The sequence below is a fragment of the Solanum stenotomum genome, chromosome 7 (assembly GCF_019186545.1).
Source record: "Solanum stenotomum isolate F172 chromosome 7, ASM1918654v1, whole genome shotgun sequence".
In the NCBI taxonomy this organism is placed as follows: Eukaryota; Viridiplantae; Streptophyta; class Magnoliopsida; order Solanales; family Solanaceae; genus Solanum; species Solanum stenotomum.
The window spans coordinates 23990705-24009753 of record NC_064288.1 but is presented as its reverse complement, the minus strand read 5'-3'; the positions used below and the strand labels follow the sequence as shown (position 1 = coordinate 24009753).

The 19049-nt window shown below is 37.8% G+C and overlaps 1 protein-coding gene across 1 annotated transcript in view; it reads right to left on the bottom strand.

The window, feature by feature from the left end:
* The window catches only part of LOC125869762 (uncharacterized), a 70099-nt gene that overhangs the window by 42734 nt on the left and 8316 nt on the right, over nt 1-19049 (bottom strand). The window contains exon 4 of the mRNA XM_049550202.1: nt 10282-11455. Within this exon, the coding sequence (XP_049406159.1) occupies nt 10282-11455 (1174 nt within the window). The remainder of the gene's footprint in view (nt 1-10281; nt 11456-19049) is intronic.

The window sequence follows — 19049 nt, the reverse complement described above, 5'->3', positions numbered from 1 at the left end:
AATTGTTCAGCAGGAATAGTTCCTATTCCAAAAGGGGACAAATTTAATCTCATGCAATGCCCAAAGAATGATGTAGAACAAAAAGAAATGGAAACAAGTCCTTACTCTTCTATTGTTGGAAGTTTGATGTATGTTCAAACTTGCACAAGATCGGATATTAGTTTTGCGGTCGGAGTGATAGAAAGATATCAAAGTAATCCGATCACTGGAAAGTTGTAAAAAAAGTCTTAAGGTACCTGAAAGGAATGAAGGATTACATTCTCATGTATAGGAGATCCAATCACTTAGAAGTTACTGGATACTCGGATTCAGATTTTGCTGGATGTGTTGACACTAGAAAGTTCACGTTTGGTTACTTGTTCCTATTAGCTGAAGGAGCAATATCATGGAAGAGTGCTAAGCAATCTGTCATTGCTACATCCACAATGGAAGTAGAATTTGTGGCATGTTATGAAGCCACAATTTTTGTATATGGCTGCGGAACTTCATTTCAGGACTTGGGGTTGTCGACACCATTACCAAGCCGCTGAAAATTTATTATGATAATACTGCAACATTCTTCTCTAAGAACGATAAGTACTTAAAACATGCCAAACATATGGAATTAAAGTACTTTATTATCAAGGAAGAAGTTCAGAAATGAAGAGTGCTACTTGAGAATATTAGAACTGATCTCATGATTGCAGATCCATTAACAAAAGGCTTACAACCAAAGACATTTAAAGAACATGTTAAAAGAATAGGTCTTGGTTGTACTTATGATTGATACATTTATGATGTTTTTACACTCTGAGCTCAATTATGTGTTTCTGATATACATTAATGAATTTCTTGTTTCTCATAATGGTGTATACATTATTGTTTTGAGATATTACAAGATAAGTCTCTACGAGACATTATTGTGGACCATAATGTTATATGTTTTATAGCTTATGAACCTAGTATGATGAGTTGCTAATGTAGTAGTATATGTAAGGAAGTATGTAGCTTAAAATTTATGTACAACCGCCATAACTCGTATTAGTAGTTTGTTATATTGAGGTATGTATGATGGGCATTATAGAAGAGATTTATTGTATGAGCAACTAATATTTATGAAATATTAATGTTATATGGTCATTGGGCCAAGTGGAAGAATGTAAGAATTATTAATTATTTCTTACTTATGGCCCAAGTTTACTTGAAGCCCAAGAAATACCATAAATAATATTTAATGAATAATAGATCTCGTCCGTACATTGGTTATTTCATGGATGTACCAGATTAAGTCTTAACCTCTACAAATTGGTCCTCCATCCACCTATTAGAGTTATCACATATTCTCTACATTAATTCCATCGTTTACGGTTGTGGTAACGTAAGGTTAGGGCAAGGAGGTAGAAACCAATTTACGGCTAACGCTTTCGCTTCTCTCTGTGATGATGTCTTCCGCATCAGGTATGTACCTCTAACGATCTCTATGTAAGATTATTGTGTTCAAGATCCCGATATGTATTAATGTATTTAATCTTACACAACATTCATAACTGCAAGCCTTACTCTGAAAGCTTTACCTCTTACAATCATTATACATATATAGAGCACAAGACATTCTAGTCACAAGCTTCATTCTTAAGTGATTCTATTCTTAATTCATCATAAAGACTCTATCTCAATCATTACTAGTCATGATCCATCATATATACTTTAATCTAATTCAATTCATGTTTACATGCTTCTATTCTTGAAAAATTTCTATACATGCCATCAGTTCTATAAGATCACCTATGAATCCTCAATTTTCCTTCACAAGAAATAAACCCACATTACTTCAATTTCATCAATTAGACTAGGGTTAACCATGTAAAATATGTAATATTATCATAATAGCATGATTCACTACTAATTTTATCATAAACAGTCAATACCCACTCAATTGGGTCAACATACAACATAATCCACAACATTGAAGAAACCCTAACTTGAATTGGGGAAATTCTTCATCAAATTGGGGATTTCTAGGGGGATCCATGGATGGAAGAATCCATGGATGAATTAGCTAACATACCTTGACTTTAAAACCTTACAAAGCTTGCAACAATGAAGTCTTGTTCTTGACCTAGGCTTCAAGCTCTATCTTTTTCTTCAAGTTTTAGAGAGAGAAATATTTGAGAGGAGAGATTTTGGGGATTTGATTTGGGTCTTGGGATATAATGACTTAATCGGGATGGTTAAAGGGTTAAAATATCGTATATAGGTGTTCTAAGACTATACAAAACGATCTGACATAATAACCACCTAATTAGGAATTTCCTAAAAAGTCCTTCATTAGGCAGCATGGTGTCAGGCACCACGACTGAGCTTCACGAGCTGTGATCCACACCACTGGCCGTAGTCCTGCTTGCGGTCTATGGTCCAGTAGCCATGCCATGAGGCCTTGGCCTCCACAAGTTGAAGGCATCTCACGAGCCTTCTCATGAGCCGTGGTCTTCACCGCTGGCCGTGAAATGTCTCGTGAAGGTGAGACACTTTGAGGCAGCTTTAAGTGAGCTACTGCCCAAGCTCCATGGACCACTCCACGAGCTGTGGTCCTCACCACTGGCCGTGGTTATGGACGTTAAGGTGAGGTAGTGCGTGCCAAGGTTGGGGAAGCCTAGGCCCTTGGCTTGGGCCTTGCCCCTTTGCCTTGGCTCTTGCCCTCTATTCTAGACTTGTTGCACCCTCAATTAGCCCTAGGTGGTCTACTAGACTACGGGGTGTTACATCCATTCATCTCAAAATCATCTCCGGAGTAGTAGTTCTCACCATCATGTAATTTATTATCCCATGGATTAACATATCGCTCATAAGAATCACCATCATACACAAGTGACCCATTAACATGCCCATAAGAACCATGATAGTCTTTAGAAAACTCATTTTCACCATGCTCATAGCTCATATTTCTACACGTGTATTCACTAATGTCATTTTTACAATATTCAAAAGTTACAGATGACATTCTTCCTTGTAATCCCCTTGGGTACCTACAAAACTTAACAAACAAGGTTAGTGGAAAAGTTCCTCACACCTCTTGTATTTGATCTCACACTCACCTTCCTAAAGTGTCTTCCCAAAGTTGAAAGAGAACTACCTTTGCCCAATCCATTAACAAGATTACTAATTCTTTGTGGTGGAGTGGATTTTTGTGACTCTCGAAAGAAGGATGACTCAAAAATCTAAAGGAATTAAATCAAGAAGGTTATCAACGAATTAAGATGAGAAAAGTAGAAGAAAGAAGCACCAGAAGTTTCGGATTCAAAACAAACTAAGTAACAAAAGTAGAAAAATTACTTGTTGTTACTTTATTTAAAGGATCAAATAAATGTTTTGATGATTACAAACTAGTTAACAAGTAATTAAACATGTTAAATAGTTGAGAAATAGAAGAAAAATGATATAGAAGAGGAAGAAGTGAATTTGGACACTTAGAAAAAAATTTAAGCCTTAAAGAAGTTCTTCACTTGTAAGACTTTGATTGGATGATTAAAACTAGTTAACAAGTAATTAAAGATGTTAATTAATTATTAAATAGTTGAGGAATTGAAGGAAAAGAAGTGTAAGAAAAAGAATCACAAAGTTTGGACAGTTAGAAAATTTTTTAGGTCCAAAAACTTCCCATACTTAGCCAAATTTTGGCCCCTTAAAAAAACCTGCACAAAACAGCCTCTGAAACTGCTGTTCACGTACCACATGGCGCATCTGGAATGGCATGGTAGTCAACTGTTGTTGTGGCATTGAGTTGGCGCTGTGTTGGCACTGAAGTGGCTGATGTGTTGGCAGTTGACTACTGACGTGGCAATCCACGTGGAATTAATTAATTTTTTTTTTAAATTCAATTTTTTTAAATTTTGAATTTCAATTTTTTTTTCAAATTTGTACAAGTGGTCCAATAAACACTTTGACCAACTTCGACTTGAGAATATTGGATCAAATGTACTTTCTTTCTTTCTTTCTTCTTCAAGAACAACTTGAAGATTACCAAAAACACCTGCAACACCAAGAACACACACTAAATCCCAATACACTAAAATCAACTCGGAATTGGCTCAAAATTTAAGATTTTCTTCCCTTCAACTTATAAATAAATCCCAGCAATTATTATCCTCCAATTTCTCCCCAATCAAAAGACCCAGTTTCAAAATTTGAAAAGTTTGAAAAACTTGAAACTATTAGATGACAACTTCACTTCTACAACTCCAAATTGAACGAAATTTGAAACCTAGACTCAAAAAGCACTAGAGAATGATGATCTAGTGTCAAAAACAACAAATCAAAACAAAACAAATTTCAGATTTTTGGACTTTTTTTGCAAACCAAGACTAGATTTGTAGAAACAAATCTAAAGCTAGACTCTGATATCAAATGAGACTGATTCCAGTTGGGGAAGAAACCAATTGAAATCAAATGCGGAATAAAACAACACAAAAGTAAGATAGAATAGAAATAAGAGATGAGAAGGAAGGAAAGAAAGGCTATTGAATAAACAATCAACCTAGGAAGAAGAGAAACATGAATTCGAAAATAAATAACTAAAAATTTAAAACCACAAATGAGCAAATCTCAAGTGAAATCAAGGTTAAGTAGTCCTAAATCAACAATGGAATTCACCCATCACTAATCTAGATTCATCTACACTAAGCTAGACTAACCTAAAGGGATTCCACTTTTAAACTACACTCTTGAAAGAGTTTGTTCATTTAACATTTAAAATCCATATAGTCTAAGTCTTACAACATGAAAACAGACTACTATTTATCTAATAAAATAAAGAAGACACTTTCTTTACAATTTTATCCTTAATGAGATAAGGAACTTGTTTGGTTGCCTTCTTTTGTGATTTCTTGGAATTACGAGATGACCATTTGCGCAAATGACCCTTTTCTTCTTTCTCTTCACTTTGATGGTCTTTACTTTGTGTCCATCAAGATCCTCTAAATCTTTTACGCGATCCATTCTATACATGTTGTTATCATACTCCCAACTAAATTTATAGTGATAAACTTGATATCTTAATAATATTGAGAAATAGAGATTGAACTGATAGACATTTTATCTTAAAAAATCTTTAAACATGTGGAACTGAAAGATTGAATGTGAAACTAATCATGATTTTTATACTCTGAATGAAATAATTTAATTATCAGAAGTTCAAAAACATGAATTTTTCCCATTTTGAGTGTCATGAAAATAACTATATAATCATACTAAATTATTGGTAAAAACATGTAATTGTCATGACCCAGGGGTACCCTCTAGATGTAACATGACGTAAAGAACCCCAAAGAATAAAACAATAATCCAAGTCCAAAATATTTTATAAAACGAAAAGCGGAAGTCTAAGACACTTGTCTCATCATAGCCATCTAATACAATAGAATGAAATTGGGCCTAGCCCATACATCATGTTCAAAAGAGAAATACATGAATGAAATTAAAAACAATAAAGTCTGTCCTCGAAGCATTAAGACTCACCAAAGCTCGGAAAATATCTATAGTCAACCTCTAGCCACGAAACTTGGGAACCTAACTGTCGGACCCTACATTTGTTGAAATGTAGGCAAGAGTATGCGTTCGTACAAATATAATGTACCAAGTATGATAGCCATGCATAAACCATTTAAATACTGCAAAAATGGACCTTCATTTCATGACATGCAATTGACCAAGCTAAAACATGATATAAGAAGGTTAGAAAACATACTTCATAAAATATGGTCAATGCAAGCTAACATCATCTTTAAAGCCTTTGAACACATATGAGATACTCCTTGAGTAACCTTAGTTCATTATTAATGTGGGGGATTAGCCTTAACCGACATAGAGACCATGTGAGCTATAACATGATCCCCAAGTGTCACCCACACCGAAAACGGTTGTCTTACTTGCCAAGGTAAGTACCATAAACTTCTAGTTAAGTGGATTACTAGCTAGTCAACCTATCGGGGCACATAGTTAATGGATAAGGCTATTGCTACTGGAAACCCGACCTCTACTAACGGGAAGATTCCATCTCATGAGATTGCTTCTAGAAATCCGACCTCTACTAACGGGAGAGATTTCATCTCAACATCAATATCCTCTCGGTGCTAAGCACTAATCCCACATAATAGTATTTCTTACTTATTCTCATTATCCATTGAATGGTGTCCTTGGACAACCAATATAAGCTAGTTCATTATGATAACTCTTATTGTTTGATTCAATTAGGTGAGAAAGCCTTTCAACCTAAGAATCCTTTCTGTGTGAGAAAACCTTTCACATCATGCTAGTGTGTTTATGAGAATGTCCTTCAACAACACAACAACAACATCATCATTGGTACTTTACTCTCAAATCACCCTTAAATCATTTTTATAGATTTCATAAGAAAATGCATAAGTCCATAATTTACCTCTTGAGGTTTAAAACCCACTTTCAATCATCAATGCTTAGAAAACATGGGTTAGATATGGATTTCATCATAAATTCATGTAAAACTAGTAATACATGCCTAATTTAATAAAACGCTTTCTTTAAGATAAAAATCATACATCATATGATTCATAACTTGAAAACATGGGGATTACATGGGTTCATGCGGAAATCATCATAAAAATCATTGCAATTGATCAATTCATGCATAAAAGATCATAATTCATTCATTTAAATCAATAATGAAAAGGACCCATGACAATTGAAGAAAACCCTAACTCATCTGGGGAATTCTACCTTTTCAAATAGAGGAATTTGGGAAATCCATGGATGGAAGGAATCTATGGATGAAAACTATCATACCTTGAATCCAAATGCTAGCCTTCAATGGAGGAATTGAAACTTTAGCTTGAAACCCTAGGTGAATCTTTCTTCTTCTTCTTCTTCAAGTTCTAGACAGAGAATTATTTGAGAGGAGATTTGGTTTTCTTTTGTGAATTTGGAAGAATTAAGTAAATGGGTTAATTTGGGGGTTGAAAATACTTATATAGGGATCTTAGAGAATGGTAAAATGACGTGGTATAGGAAATAATTAATTAGGAAAAAACCCAACTACCCCTGAACTAACTGTCAGCTATCACCGACCTACCAACTACGGATCCCAGTCGACAGACCGTGATCTGACCCACTACCCGTCCTGGTGGACCGTTGATGGTGGTCAGAGAGTTTTGGTTGACCTATGTACCCCTAGACCACAGACCGTTGACCCATCGACGGTCTGTAGGTCCAGTCGTGGTTCCCACACTGGACAAATTTTGAATGTCCAATCCACGAACCCACCTACGGTCCGTGGTTGGCCAACATAGATGGAACCTAGAAATGCTGAAATCTGTTATGATGCCCCCTTTCAGATTCAGAGTGTTACAATATGTCCCCCTTGGGACCATTCGTCCTCGAATGAGATTTCAACTGGTTTTAAAAGAGTAGAAGAGGAACTAACAATCCAACCTAACAATGGAATGCATACAACCGAGGAGGAACTATCAACTACGAGCTCGGACGTTCTCAAAACATCATAAGAGAGGTGAAACTATATTTAATAGCTCATCATGCATGCAATGCAAAAATCAAGGAGGAAATATCAACTCCAAGCTAAACATACTCAATGCATCATAAGGAAGTAGAAACTACATCTATCAACCCAATATGCATGAAATTGGAACTTTAGCTTGAAACTCTAGGTGAATCCTTCTTCTACTTCTTCAAGTTCTAGAGAGAGAATTATTTGAGAAAAGAATTGGTTTTCTTTTGTGAATTTGGAAGAATGAAGTAAATGGGTTAATTTAGGGGTTGAAAATACTTATATAGGGGTCTTAGTGAAGGGTTAAATGACGTTGTATAGGAATTGATTAATTAGGAAAAGATCCAATTACCCCTGAACTAACCGTCACTTATCACCGACCTACCAACTACGGACCCTAGTTGACGGACCGTGGTCTGACCCATGGCCCGTCCTGGTGAACCGTCGATTATGGTCAGAGAGTCTTGGTTGACCTATGGAACCTTGGATCATGACCGTGGACCCACTGACAGCGCGTAGGTCAAGTCGTGGTTCCCACCCTGGACAACTTTTGAAGGGCCAATCCACGGACCCACCTGTCACGACCCAAGCCTAGTGGTTCCCACCCTGGTGGCAAGGTATAAACCCCTCACATGGTTGATGTTGGTCACACCCCAAGCATCCTAGTTGGTGAGATATAAACCTCTCACATGGTTGATGTTGGTCACACCCCAAGCATCCTAGGTAGTGAGATATAAACCTCTCACATGGTTGTCCCGTTCTTTTCCCCCGGACCGGGCATGGTCATGCAACACTTTATATAGGAAATTCCCATAGGCTCTAATGCAATCTCATGTATGGAATGAACATATACACAAGCTTAGTTTGTCATCAACACATCTCTGGATTTCCATACCTCTCATAACTCAAGCTTTAAAGCATCTATTCATCAATTCTCCATAGTTGGACATTTTGTCAAACACCTTGAAGGCATGTAATGGAATCAAAGAGCATGGAAAATAGGGTAGTAATTATGCAGCCAAACCAGTGAACAACCTACAACAACACCTTTTTAACACCCACAATACCACATGAAAATCTCCACATCCATTCCAAATTTAGGTTCAAGTTCTAGAGTCACAACATGCTCAAAACAATCACTTTTCATGTTTAAAATTCAATGTGCAGGAAATTATTACAAAGAACAAGACTAATTTATGAATCTTAACTTAAACCATGAATTAGTGAGTAGAATAGAGTCTAGGCACTATGGGTGGAAGGACCCATGAGTTCAACACCACATACCTTGAGTTCTTATGAAGGTCTTGAGAGTGTCTTCAATGGAAGCTTGGAACTTGGAGCAAGAGTCTCTTCAATCTTGAGGAAGGTTTTGGATTAGGGTTCTTGAGAGAACTTGAGAGAAAATGTGTCTAAGTATGGGAGAGGTGTTTTGGGAAATGTTTTAGAGATGGGAATTGAACTAATGGTATATAGGAAATAACATATGCCCTTTGGAAAAATGGTCCAACACTTAGAAAAAAAAATGAGGCGGGTGAACAGTAAAAACGCTCACTGGAAATTGCATTTCCTGCCGGACAGATTTTACGAAAATGGGCATAACTTCTTCGTCCGAACTCCGAATGAGGTGAAACGAAGTGCGTTAGGTAGCTAACTCAAAGGGCTTTCCATGGATATGTTATGGGCCACCCAATTATTTGTGTGCTAGGAGATATGACCCTCCAAAGTAGACCCTCGAAAAAGGCTTCACTTGGAAATTTCGGATTTTGATACGGTTGCTCTAAAATTTGGGTTAGACCCATTTCCCACTCAATTTGACCCCCTAAACAAGAATATGAAGTCGGATTTTCGAAAAACGAAACGGATCTTTTTATATACAGCTAAACAAGTTTCCGGTAACTTCCGAAGCACATTTTTAAGAACTTTTTGGGTCAAATTCAAATATAATCATTTCATTAAGTTCTCGACTCCAAACTCACATGTGAGGCTCTAGTTTCACTCTATCATTTTCCGAGTCGTTACATTATCCCCCACTTAGGAACATTCGTCCTCGAATGACACTTTAAACACATAAGGGGTAACAACTCAAGTATACAGCCCATCAACATGCATACAACATCAATACAAGTACATAAATATCGGAGGAAACATCAACTCCACATCAATGAGGCTCAAACAACTTCATGCAATTCAAGAAATTAGGAATACATCTACCAATTCCTTATGCATCAAGCTTTACCATTTCTCATTTCATTGGATGAACTTCCTTCTCCAATTTACATCACACTCATCCCAAAATTATTAGGCACATTATGCAATTTTCTCACAAAAGTACAATTATGCAACATTCTCAAGAACACATTTAAGCATGCCTAATAAATCAACTCATGCAACATTTAAGCATGTTCAACATTTATCCTCATGAAGCATATAGACAACTCAACTAAATGCACATCAACACGAGGAACACGTTTATGAAAACTCATTTTATCATTTAACAAGAATTCAAATAGGACATGCATAACATAAGGAGACCATGGAAACTCATTTTCACCCAAGACTCCAAAACATAAAACAAGCTACTAGGAACTCTTGGCCTCAAGCTTGAATAAGAATAGAAGGAATGAGATAAGGATATCAACACTCTCAACAACCTTGCTATTCAACCTACCATCCCCCACTTAGAAGAAAACCCAATTAAGGCAAACATGAAAAACAACACCATAGAAACCTCATCAAGACATTCATGACCATAAGGAACTAAAACTTACCGGCGCCTTCATTCGGATTAGCTTCCTTGTCCTTGCTAGCTTGGAGAGCATAGAAACGACCATAATTTGGAGGAATAGGAACCGTTCCATCTTTAGAAGCTTGCTTTGCCTCCCTTCCTCTAGCCGTAAAAGTAGGACAATCTTTCACCTTGTGATCATTCTTCCCACAACCATAGCATCCATTAGTACCGGCTAGGCACTTCCCATAGTGCCTCTTGCCACAAGTGGTGCAAGTAGGTTTAGAAAATTGAGATCCACCACCTTTATCTTGGTTAACCTTAGGAGCACTTGAAAAATCTTGATCTTGAGCCCTCTTCTTGAACCTAGGTTGACTTTGCTCATCGGATCTACCCCTCTTCACATTCCTATTCATCCTCTTAAGTTTGGACTCCTCAATGGATTGAGCATACACTATGAGCCTAGAAATGTTCATGTCATTATGGAGCATTGCCGTATGGCACTCTTCCTTGACTAGGTCGGATACGCCGGTCACAAACCTACTCATCTCATCCCTAGGGTTTGACACCAAAGATGGGGCATACTTAGACAATTGGGTAAACCTCAAGGAATACTCTTGCACACTCATATTACCTTGCCGAAGATTGATAAACTCCTCAACCTTACACTCCCTCATCTCACGGGGAAAGTACCTACCAAGGAAAGCTTCCTTAAACTCCTCCCATTCTATAGGATCCGCTCCCACCGGCCTATTAGCCTTCCATTGAGTGAACCAAATTTGGGCAACATCTTTCAATTGATAGGAGGCAAGCTCCGCCTTTTCTCTTGAAGTCACCCCCATAGCACTCACTACCTTATACACTTCATCCAAAAATTCTTGGGGATCCTCTCCCACCTTAGAACCTAGAAACACCGGAGGATTCATCCTCACAAAGTCTCTCAACTTAGAAGCCATAGTACCCTCATTAGCATTCACCCTAGGCCCCATATCTCTAGTCGCTTGAGCCGCCATGGCTCGGGCCAAGATTAAGAAAGCCGACCTAATCTCTTCATTGGTCATATCCGGGGGAACCACCGGAACCTCATTCTCTTGCTCACCTATAGGAACTTGATTGCATTGCACACCTTGACCATTTTGCACAACTTGGGGAGGAACTTCCTCATTCACATCCTCTTCTCCTACTCTCCTTGCGGGTCTCCCTCTTGTATTCATATCCTATAAACACAAGAGAAGGATAAGGATAAGAACACTTATAGAACCACACTCTAAGGCACGACTTTAAGAATATGAAAGAAGTGTAACTTCTAGCATCCTATAGCCTCTCGCTCATAGATGTGTCGCGACTCACACCGATGAACAAGACTCTACTAGATGTGGCATGTGAGACATCGATCCTAAAAAAAAAATTTCCAAAATCTTATGCTCTGATACCATGTTTGTCACGACCCGGGAGCACCCCCAAGTCGTAACAAGGCGTACTCGACCCCGAAGGGGTCTTATACAAGCCACATAGTCATTCATTGCATTCAATAATGAAAATAGTGCGGAATAATAAAAAAAAAATTATTTACATCCACACATTTAAACTTCTTAAAACAACTTTAAAAACACACAGCGGAAGTCTAAGTCTCACATGGCCATCTTAGACACAGTCGCAAAACATAAGTAGGGACACGGCCCTTTACAATCAAAAGAAGTCTATTACATGAACAAAAGAACTTAAAAGTCTTGTCCTCGAATCCATGAGGACATACCAAGTCTTGGAGGAAAGCAATCCAACACTTCAAACTAGCTAGGAGGGATCACTTGCCGGAACCTACACTTATAGTAAAAATATGAAGAATATGGGTTAGTACACAAAATGTACTAAGTATGATGACCATGCAAAACATGCTTAAAAAGGGACATTTTAGTTAGAAACCATGCATTATGCCACCTTTTTGAAATATCATGAACAATAGCATAAAAGACATACAAGACAAGCATAACATCAAGTAAGTCATAATATCACCTTTAAACAATATCAACATGAAAACCTTTACCTTGGACCTTCACCTCAAGAAACCCTTATGCTATACCTCGTGCAATGTATGGATGACGTCCCATACCACCATCCATACTAAGGCACCACATTTAGGTCACTTAAAGTAACTTATCATTCCTTTCTTTCACCTTTGCACAATATTCATACATAAGAGGTATATCATTAATTAAGACATGACAAGGGAAAATAACTCGTAATATAACCCAAGTATAACATGCATAACATATTAAGCATTTAAGAGCCAACATTCTTTAATAACCTCATTTAGGGTACATTCATGTCACAGTCATTAGGATTTAGAGAAACTCACTATGACCCTCTCCAAGCCTACTCGTGCAATGTATAGGTAGCATCCCATACTACTACCTACACTTTGTAGAACCTGTCAAGAAACCATAATGAAATCTCACATGATGGGAAGTAAGCGTTTAACCGACATAGACCATGAGAGCTTGTCATGGAATCCGGTGTCATGAGTCCCCACACCGAAAAGAGGTGGTCTACTTGCCTAAGGAAGACCGGTATATATAGCTTAATGGATCCACTAGCTTCCTATGCGGGCACATAGTTTATGGGATAAGGTAGACGATCATTGAAACTCATGCCTAACTGTCGGGGGAGTTTCCATCTAACCAAATCCGCTCGGTGCTTAGCCTACATTCCCATAGAATAGTTCATTACTTTGACATCATCACACATGAAAGGGTGCCATAAGCCTACCGATTCAAGGTACATTATTTAACACATGAAAGGGTGCCATAAGCCTACCGATTCAAGGTACATTTAGGAAAGCTCATTAACTCCTCTTGAAAGGGTGCCATGGGCCTACCGATTCAAGTCTCATCATTAACCTTTATGGAAAGGTGCCATAGGCCTACCGAATCCAAGGTTCATTACTTATCATTAATGGAAGGGTGCCATTAGCCTACCGATCCAAGGTTCATTATAAGCATGTGTGGAAGGGTGCCATAAGCCTACCGATCCAAGGATTCAACAATCAACAATATAATCATTTATACAAGAAAATGATGCATAAGCCCTACCAATTCAAGGTATACTTTATATTGAAGAATCCTTCATATTATATCATCAACATTCATGAGTGTCATCAACACATCTCTGGATTTCCATACATCTCATAACTCAAACTTTAAAGCATCGATTCATCAATTCTCCATAGTTGGACATTTTGTCAAACACCTTGAAGGCATGTAATGGAATCAAAGAGCATGGAAAATAGGGTAGTAATTATGCAACCAAACCAGTGAACAACCTACAACAACACCTTTACATTCATAACATGATCACATTATCTTCATTGAATTCTCATTCGTATAATGTCATGATAACACTCCAATTTCTCATACTATGCCTTTAAGGCCATAAGCCTCACATACCAATACACCAACAATACACCATAAAATAAGCATGGGTAATGACATACTTCAACAATCTAAAGACCTTTAAACAAGTTTGATTCATATACATTCATTATCTAGCAACCCACTTCATAAAGGCATAAACTAGGAATAGAGAGAAATCATGGGTTCATGGAGTATTTTCATCTTAAATCGTCAATACAACAACAATATAACCATAAAGTGCCATTAGAAACCTTTTAAAACCATTTGGTGGAAGAACCCATGAGATTGAGTGAAAACCTAGATTTTTCATACTTTGAAATAACTTTGGATTTGGCTCCTTGAATGGAAAATTAGACAAGGATCAAGACCACCATACCTTTGCTATGATCTCCCACGAAATTTGATGAAGAAAGCCTTGAATCCAAAGCCCTAGCTCCCACTTCTTCTTCTTCTTAAATGGAGGATTGTAGAGAGGGAAATGTTTTTAGGGATGGGAATGAACTAATGGTATATAGGAAATAATATAAGTCCTTTGAAAAAAATGGTCCAACACTTAGAAAAAATTTCAGGCGGGTGAACAGTAAATGAACAGTAAAATCAGCTACTGGAATTTGCCTTTTTCTGCCGGACAGATTTTACGAAAATGGGCATAACTTCTTCGTCCGAACTCCGAATGAGGTGAAACGAAGTGAGTTAGGTAGCTAACTCAAAGGGCTTTCCATGGATATATTATTGGCCACCCAAATAATTTGTGTGCTAGGAGATATGACCCTCCAAAGTTGACCCTCGAAAAAGGCTTCACTTAGAAATTTCAGATTTTGATACGGTTGCTCTAAAATTTGGGTTAGACCCATTTCCCACTCAATTTGACCCCCTAAACAAGAATATGTGCCTCCACATGAGCGCCAAAAGACCAAGGACTTGGAAGGTGGTAGGTCTGAGGATATGCTATCACGTATTCTCAACAAAGTTGAAGGGCCAGACAAAATATTAAAAGGCATGAAAGAAGATGTATCCACCTTTAACCAGACCGTCACCTGCCATTCAGTTTCGATTAAGCGGTTAAAGACCCAAATGGGTCATATCTCATCACACCTCAATCTGAGACAACAATGGGGTTTGGCTAGTGACACTATGGTCAACCCAAAAATGAGGTTTGAAGGTGCACTTGCGTCGTGCCCCGACGTTAACTAAGGCGTTGTTTAGGAGGTAACCCAAAACCCTTTATTACTTTATGTTGCTTTGATAAAATAATGGTGTATTAATTATGCAGGAAGAAGTGAGGGAAACATTTGGAAAGAAAGAGATTCGTGAGGGAAATGTTAGTTGGTGAGTTGTCAATGTATTAGGCAACCCGACTCACACCGCCGTTTTATCCAACCCAGCATGGGTTTGAGGTCTAAAAAACTCGGCGGTCCCAAAGAAATGATTGGCGAGTCGCCGATCAGCTCGGCGACCCACATTTGTTTAGTTGTTTGGATCCCCACATTAACTGGGGGATTCTATAAAACTTGGTGAGGAAGGTGATTGTTTGTCGTAATACCTAATGGTTCGGTGGTCACAACCAATGTCGCCGAGCGTGCAAGAAGTAGACGGTTTTTCAAGCAAAAGGTTTAAAAGTTTCAATTTCATAAGCTCTCCCTCATTTTCAAATTTTGCAAACTCGCACCCAGTTTTATTCTCAATATTGTTGCATCTCTATTGTGTTTTGGTTATTAAATTGTGCTTGGATCTGGATTGCATTGTCGCGAGCATCTCAGTAGCATCTTAATCAGCATCCAAGGATGGTTTCCACGCCCTACATTCCTTTTATCAAAAGGTGTGCTCAAATACAATGACATTACTTTGATGTTGTGTGCTGGTCCTCTCTGCTAGGATTAAATTTTTTTTGTTTACTTGCTTTGATTCAATAATATTGACCGTACTATGTTAAATAGTTAATTACTAAAAGTTGTGCCCTATAGTGGATGAGAAATCGTGGGTTATGCATAAGTGTCGCTGGGCCTGAGCCTAATTTGGCAATTACATATTTTGATTTTGCTTTCGGAAGGTTGCGGGGTTGAATTCGGGAAGTTGGGTCGAAAGTAGGCACATCAAGTCATTTGGCGAGCTGGGTCGAGCTCGCCGAACCACTTGACGGTTCGCCTAAAGTCCCCTCTCGCCTTTAATTCAATGCTAAATGTGATGTTGAATTTTGTAACTTTCGGCGAGAAGCATGATGTCGCCAAACGCATTCGGCACCTCGCCGAAAGTCTTATTGTTCGCCCTTTGTTTGCACCCTTGTATTCTCTGTGCACTACACTCAGCACACCGCCTAAGTAGTTGAGTGCTTTGTCAACTGGTTCGGTGAAGTGATTCTGAAATTGAATGGCATTGCTTTTGTCTGAATACTTTCTAAATTTTTCTCAAAGCTTTGTAGAAATGGCTATACCGAAAGTAGCTGGAAGAGATATGCAACCCTGACAAACAAGAGCGAAAAATTTCAGGAAAAATACAAAGGCAATAGATCCTCCCAAAATGGATAATGAGGGCAAGAAGCCCAGTACAAGCAAGAGAACAAATCCCCGAGACCCCACTATTCCCTCGTGGTGATGTGGATTCTTCACAGCTATCCACTTATTTCTGACGGCTCATGACTTGGACAATCTTGGTAAGTCAGCTGTCGCTGAATCTTCTGAAGAAGCTCCGGGGACCATTATCAAATTCCAGGCTGACACATCGAGCACTGTTACCCCGAAAGATGGAGAGAGTGCATAGACATGATTCCTTTTTACCTCCCTCTTTGTCTTTCTTTATTTTCTATTTTGGATTCTGTGTTATTTGCATTTGATGACGTATTGCTTTTATTTGTGGTGGGGTGATGCCCACCTTTGTGTGCTATTCATGAATTATGTTTTATTTATGTATTTGGGTTGTAGGCTATAATTATGTTAAATACTGCTTTCGTGGAAGGTTTGAGCTTGTCTCTCCGTGTTTTAAATTGCAAAATGATTTTGACCCTTTCAAAAATTTTATGCCACCCCTTCTATGTTGAATATGGTTGTTCCTTCACAAATTTAAGTTTCAGTTCTGATCAATACCGATGAATTGAATAGTGCTCTCAATCGAACAAACTTGAATGTGCGGTCATGATGAGCCCAAATGAAGTAGCATAGACATTATGTGAACTCTTTGCATCTCGTTATGACTAGCCTGGTATCGAATTGAGTCACTTGTGATGATTGCACACTAGCGAAAGTGTGGAGTCTTGTTTGACTTATAATGTCAATACCTAGTGTGATGAGCTTACATATGAACTATGCATGATTGATCCTAGAATTTTCCCCGTTGGTCCGGTCAATTAAGCGATGCTATCTCTTGATATGATCTTAGGCAACTTCTAAGAGTGTGAGTTAATTTTACATATACCTCTTTTGTGACCTACCTTGTGAGTGTGTGAACCACTTTTGAACACCTCTTGAGCCTTACCTTTCTTTGGAAGAAACTTGATGAAAACTAGACCTCTCTTAATCCGCTACCTATAATCCTCTTGATTTGTGGTTGATTGAATAGTCAACTTAGGCCAAAAGCCTAAGTTGGGGATATGGTGAAAGGAACAGGGAAAGTCAATAAGTGCAAGGAAAGTCTCCTTTAACCCATGTATAGGTGACACCATGTCTGGGGGATCGGTAACTTGTGTTAGTTTGTCTTTTGGTCACTTGTGTGCCTATTTTGTACATTTTGTATCATACTACATATATATGATATGACACTTCTTTATTTATACTTTATTCTTGTCTTCCACTTATTATTATTATTTGTTTTTATATATATGAATTTTGTCTTCTACATCTTACAATTGGGCTTAGGCTTGTCCACTCGGTGGGTTATAGTGGACGCCATCATGGCCCAATTTTTGGTCGTGACCTTCGGCGATGCGCCAAAGTCGCTTTTTATTGCCGATCTGAAGTGGATCGTTGGGGTTTAAGATCGGTCCCTTTCGGAAAGCTTGGTTCTCTTTAATGTGCCGAATGACTTTTTTGCGCGAGTTTCAGCTTTGCCTTTTTGTTTATTTTTCCAAGTTTTTGGTTTCCTTCGCTCTGTTGTCCTTAACATCTCATAGTTTAAATTCAAACACATTTTCATCAGTAAAGGAAATAAATAGTTATTGAGGACATACATTTTTGGAACTAGAAGCCTAATATGAGTCCAAAATACCTGACTCATCAACACCTCCAACTTAAACTTTTGCCTTTCCTCAAGTAACACATCATATGAATTAGTTCAACAAAGCTTTACTCAAATAGAGCTACTTCAGATCTAAAATTCAAGTGCTACACAAAGTTAGTTTCAAAACTCACAACTTCCAATTATGCATTAAAAGGTTCAAGCAATGACTAGCCATTATCAATCAAAGCAAATTCTCACAAAAGCTCACTAAGATGTCAAATTATGCTCAACAAAAGTATCCAAGTGCCCTCACAAAAAGAATGATCACATGGTATCACAAACCACAAGAAATTTATCAATTTAGGTATCATAACAAACTTTCACACTCCAAAAGAGAATAACAAGCATGCTTCTACCCATATGCTTGCCCCTATTTTTCAAACCATAAATTAGTTCCACGAGATCACACAATTCTTTCAAGGCTTTTAATGGTGCTGATGATCATTTAGGGTAATTTTGAATTATATTGACTCTACCTTCTTGAGGCATTAACAATGCCTTACTTCTTTCATACATTCTTTCTTCATTTAGAACATCAAACTTCACCAAAATCTTTTCTAGAAACATTCCTTGGCTTCACTCATTTGGAACCCATTTATTGAAGAATCAACACAACAAGCAACTTTATTTACACAACACAATCTGAATATATCTTAATTTTGTTATTTTTTATTTTGTAAGGATGAGTCTCCGTTTTGTTTTTTTTCAAACTTTGCCATTGGGTTGAAGTTCTCCATTTCCACACAAAGCTATTTTTCCTTTACTGTCCTTGTCACTTACCGAACCTCGAACTTAGGTTTTTAACCTAAGTTGGTTTTCAGTTACATTCCAATTCTTTAAGAAGGTTTTGGAAGATATGGGAGGTAATGATTCAAAATGATTTAGGGATGAGGGATTAACTTCTTTTATAAAGAAAGCTTCAGGCTCAAATTTGGAAAAACAAGTCACACACTCACAAGGTGGTCATAACAAATGGTCAACAAAATGGTTTACTCTCAAGAAGAGTGCCTATGGTAATTTCCCATGTTCACAACTATCAAACCATTGGACCAACAAGGCAAGTTTTAGGTTTTCACACTGCATTTAATTCAAGTAGACCTCACCACACATGGCACTCAAACACAATTCTACAATCTAGTTTGCGTGTAGTGATGATTGCAAATCTCACAACTTGATATTTAACTAGTCAATA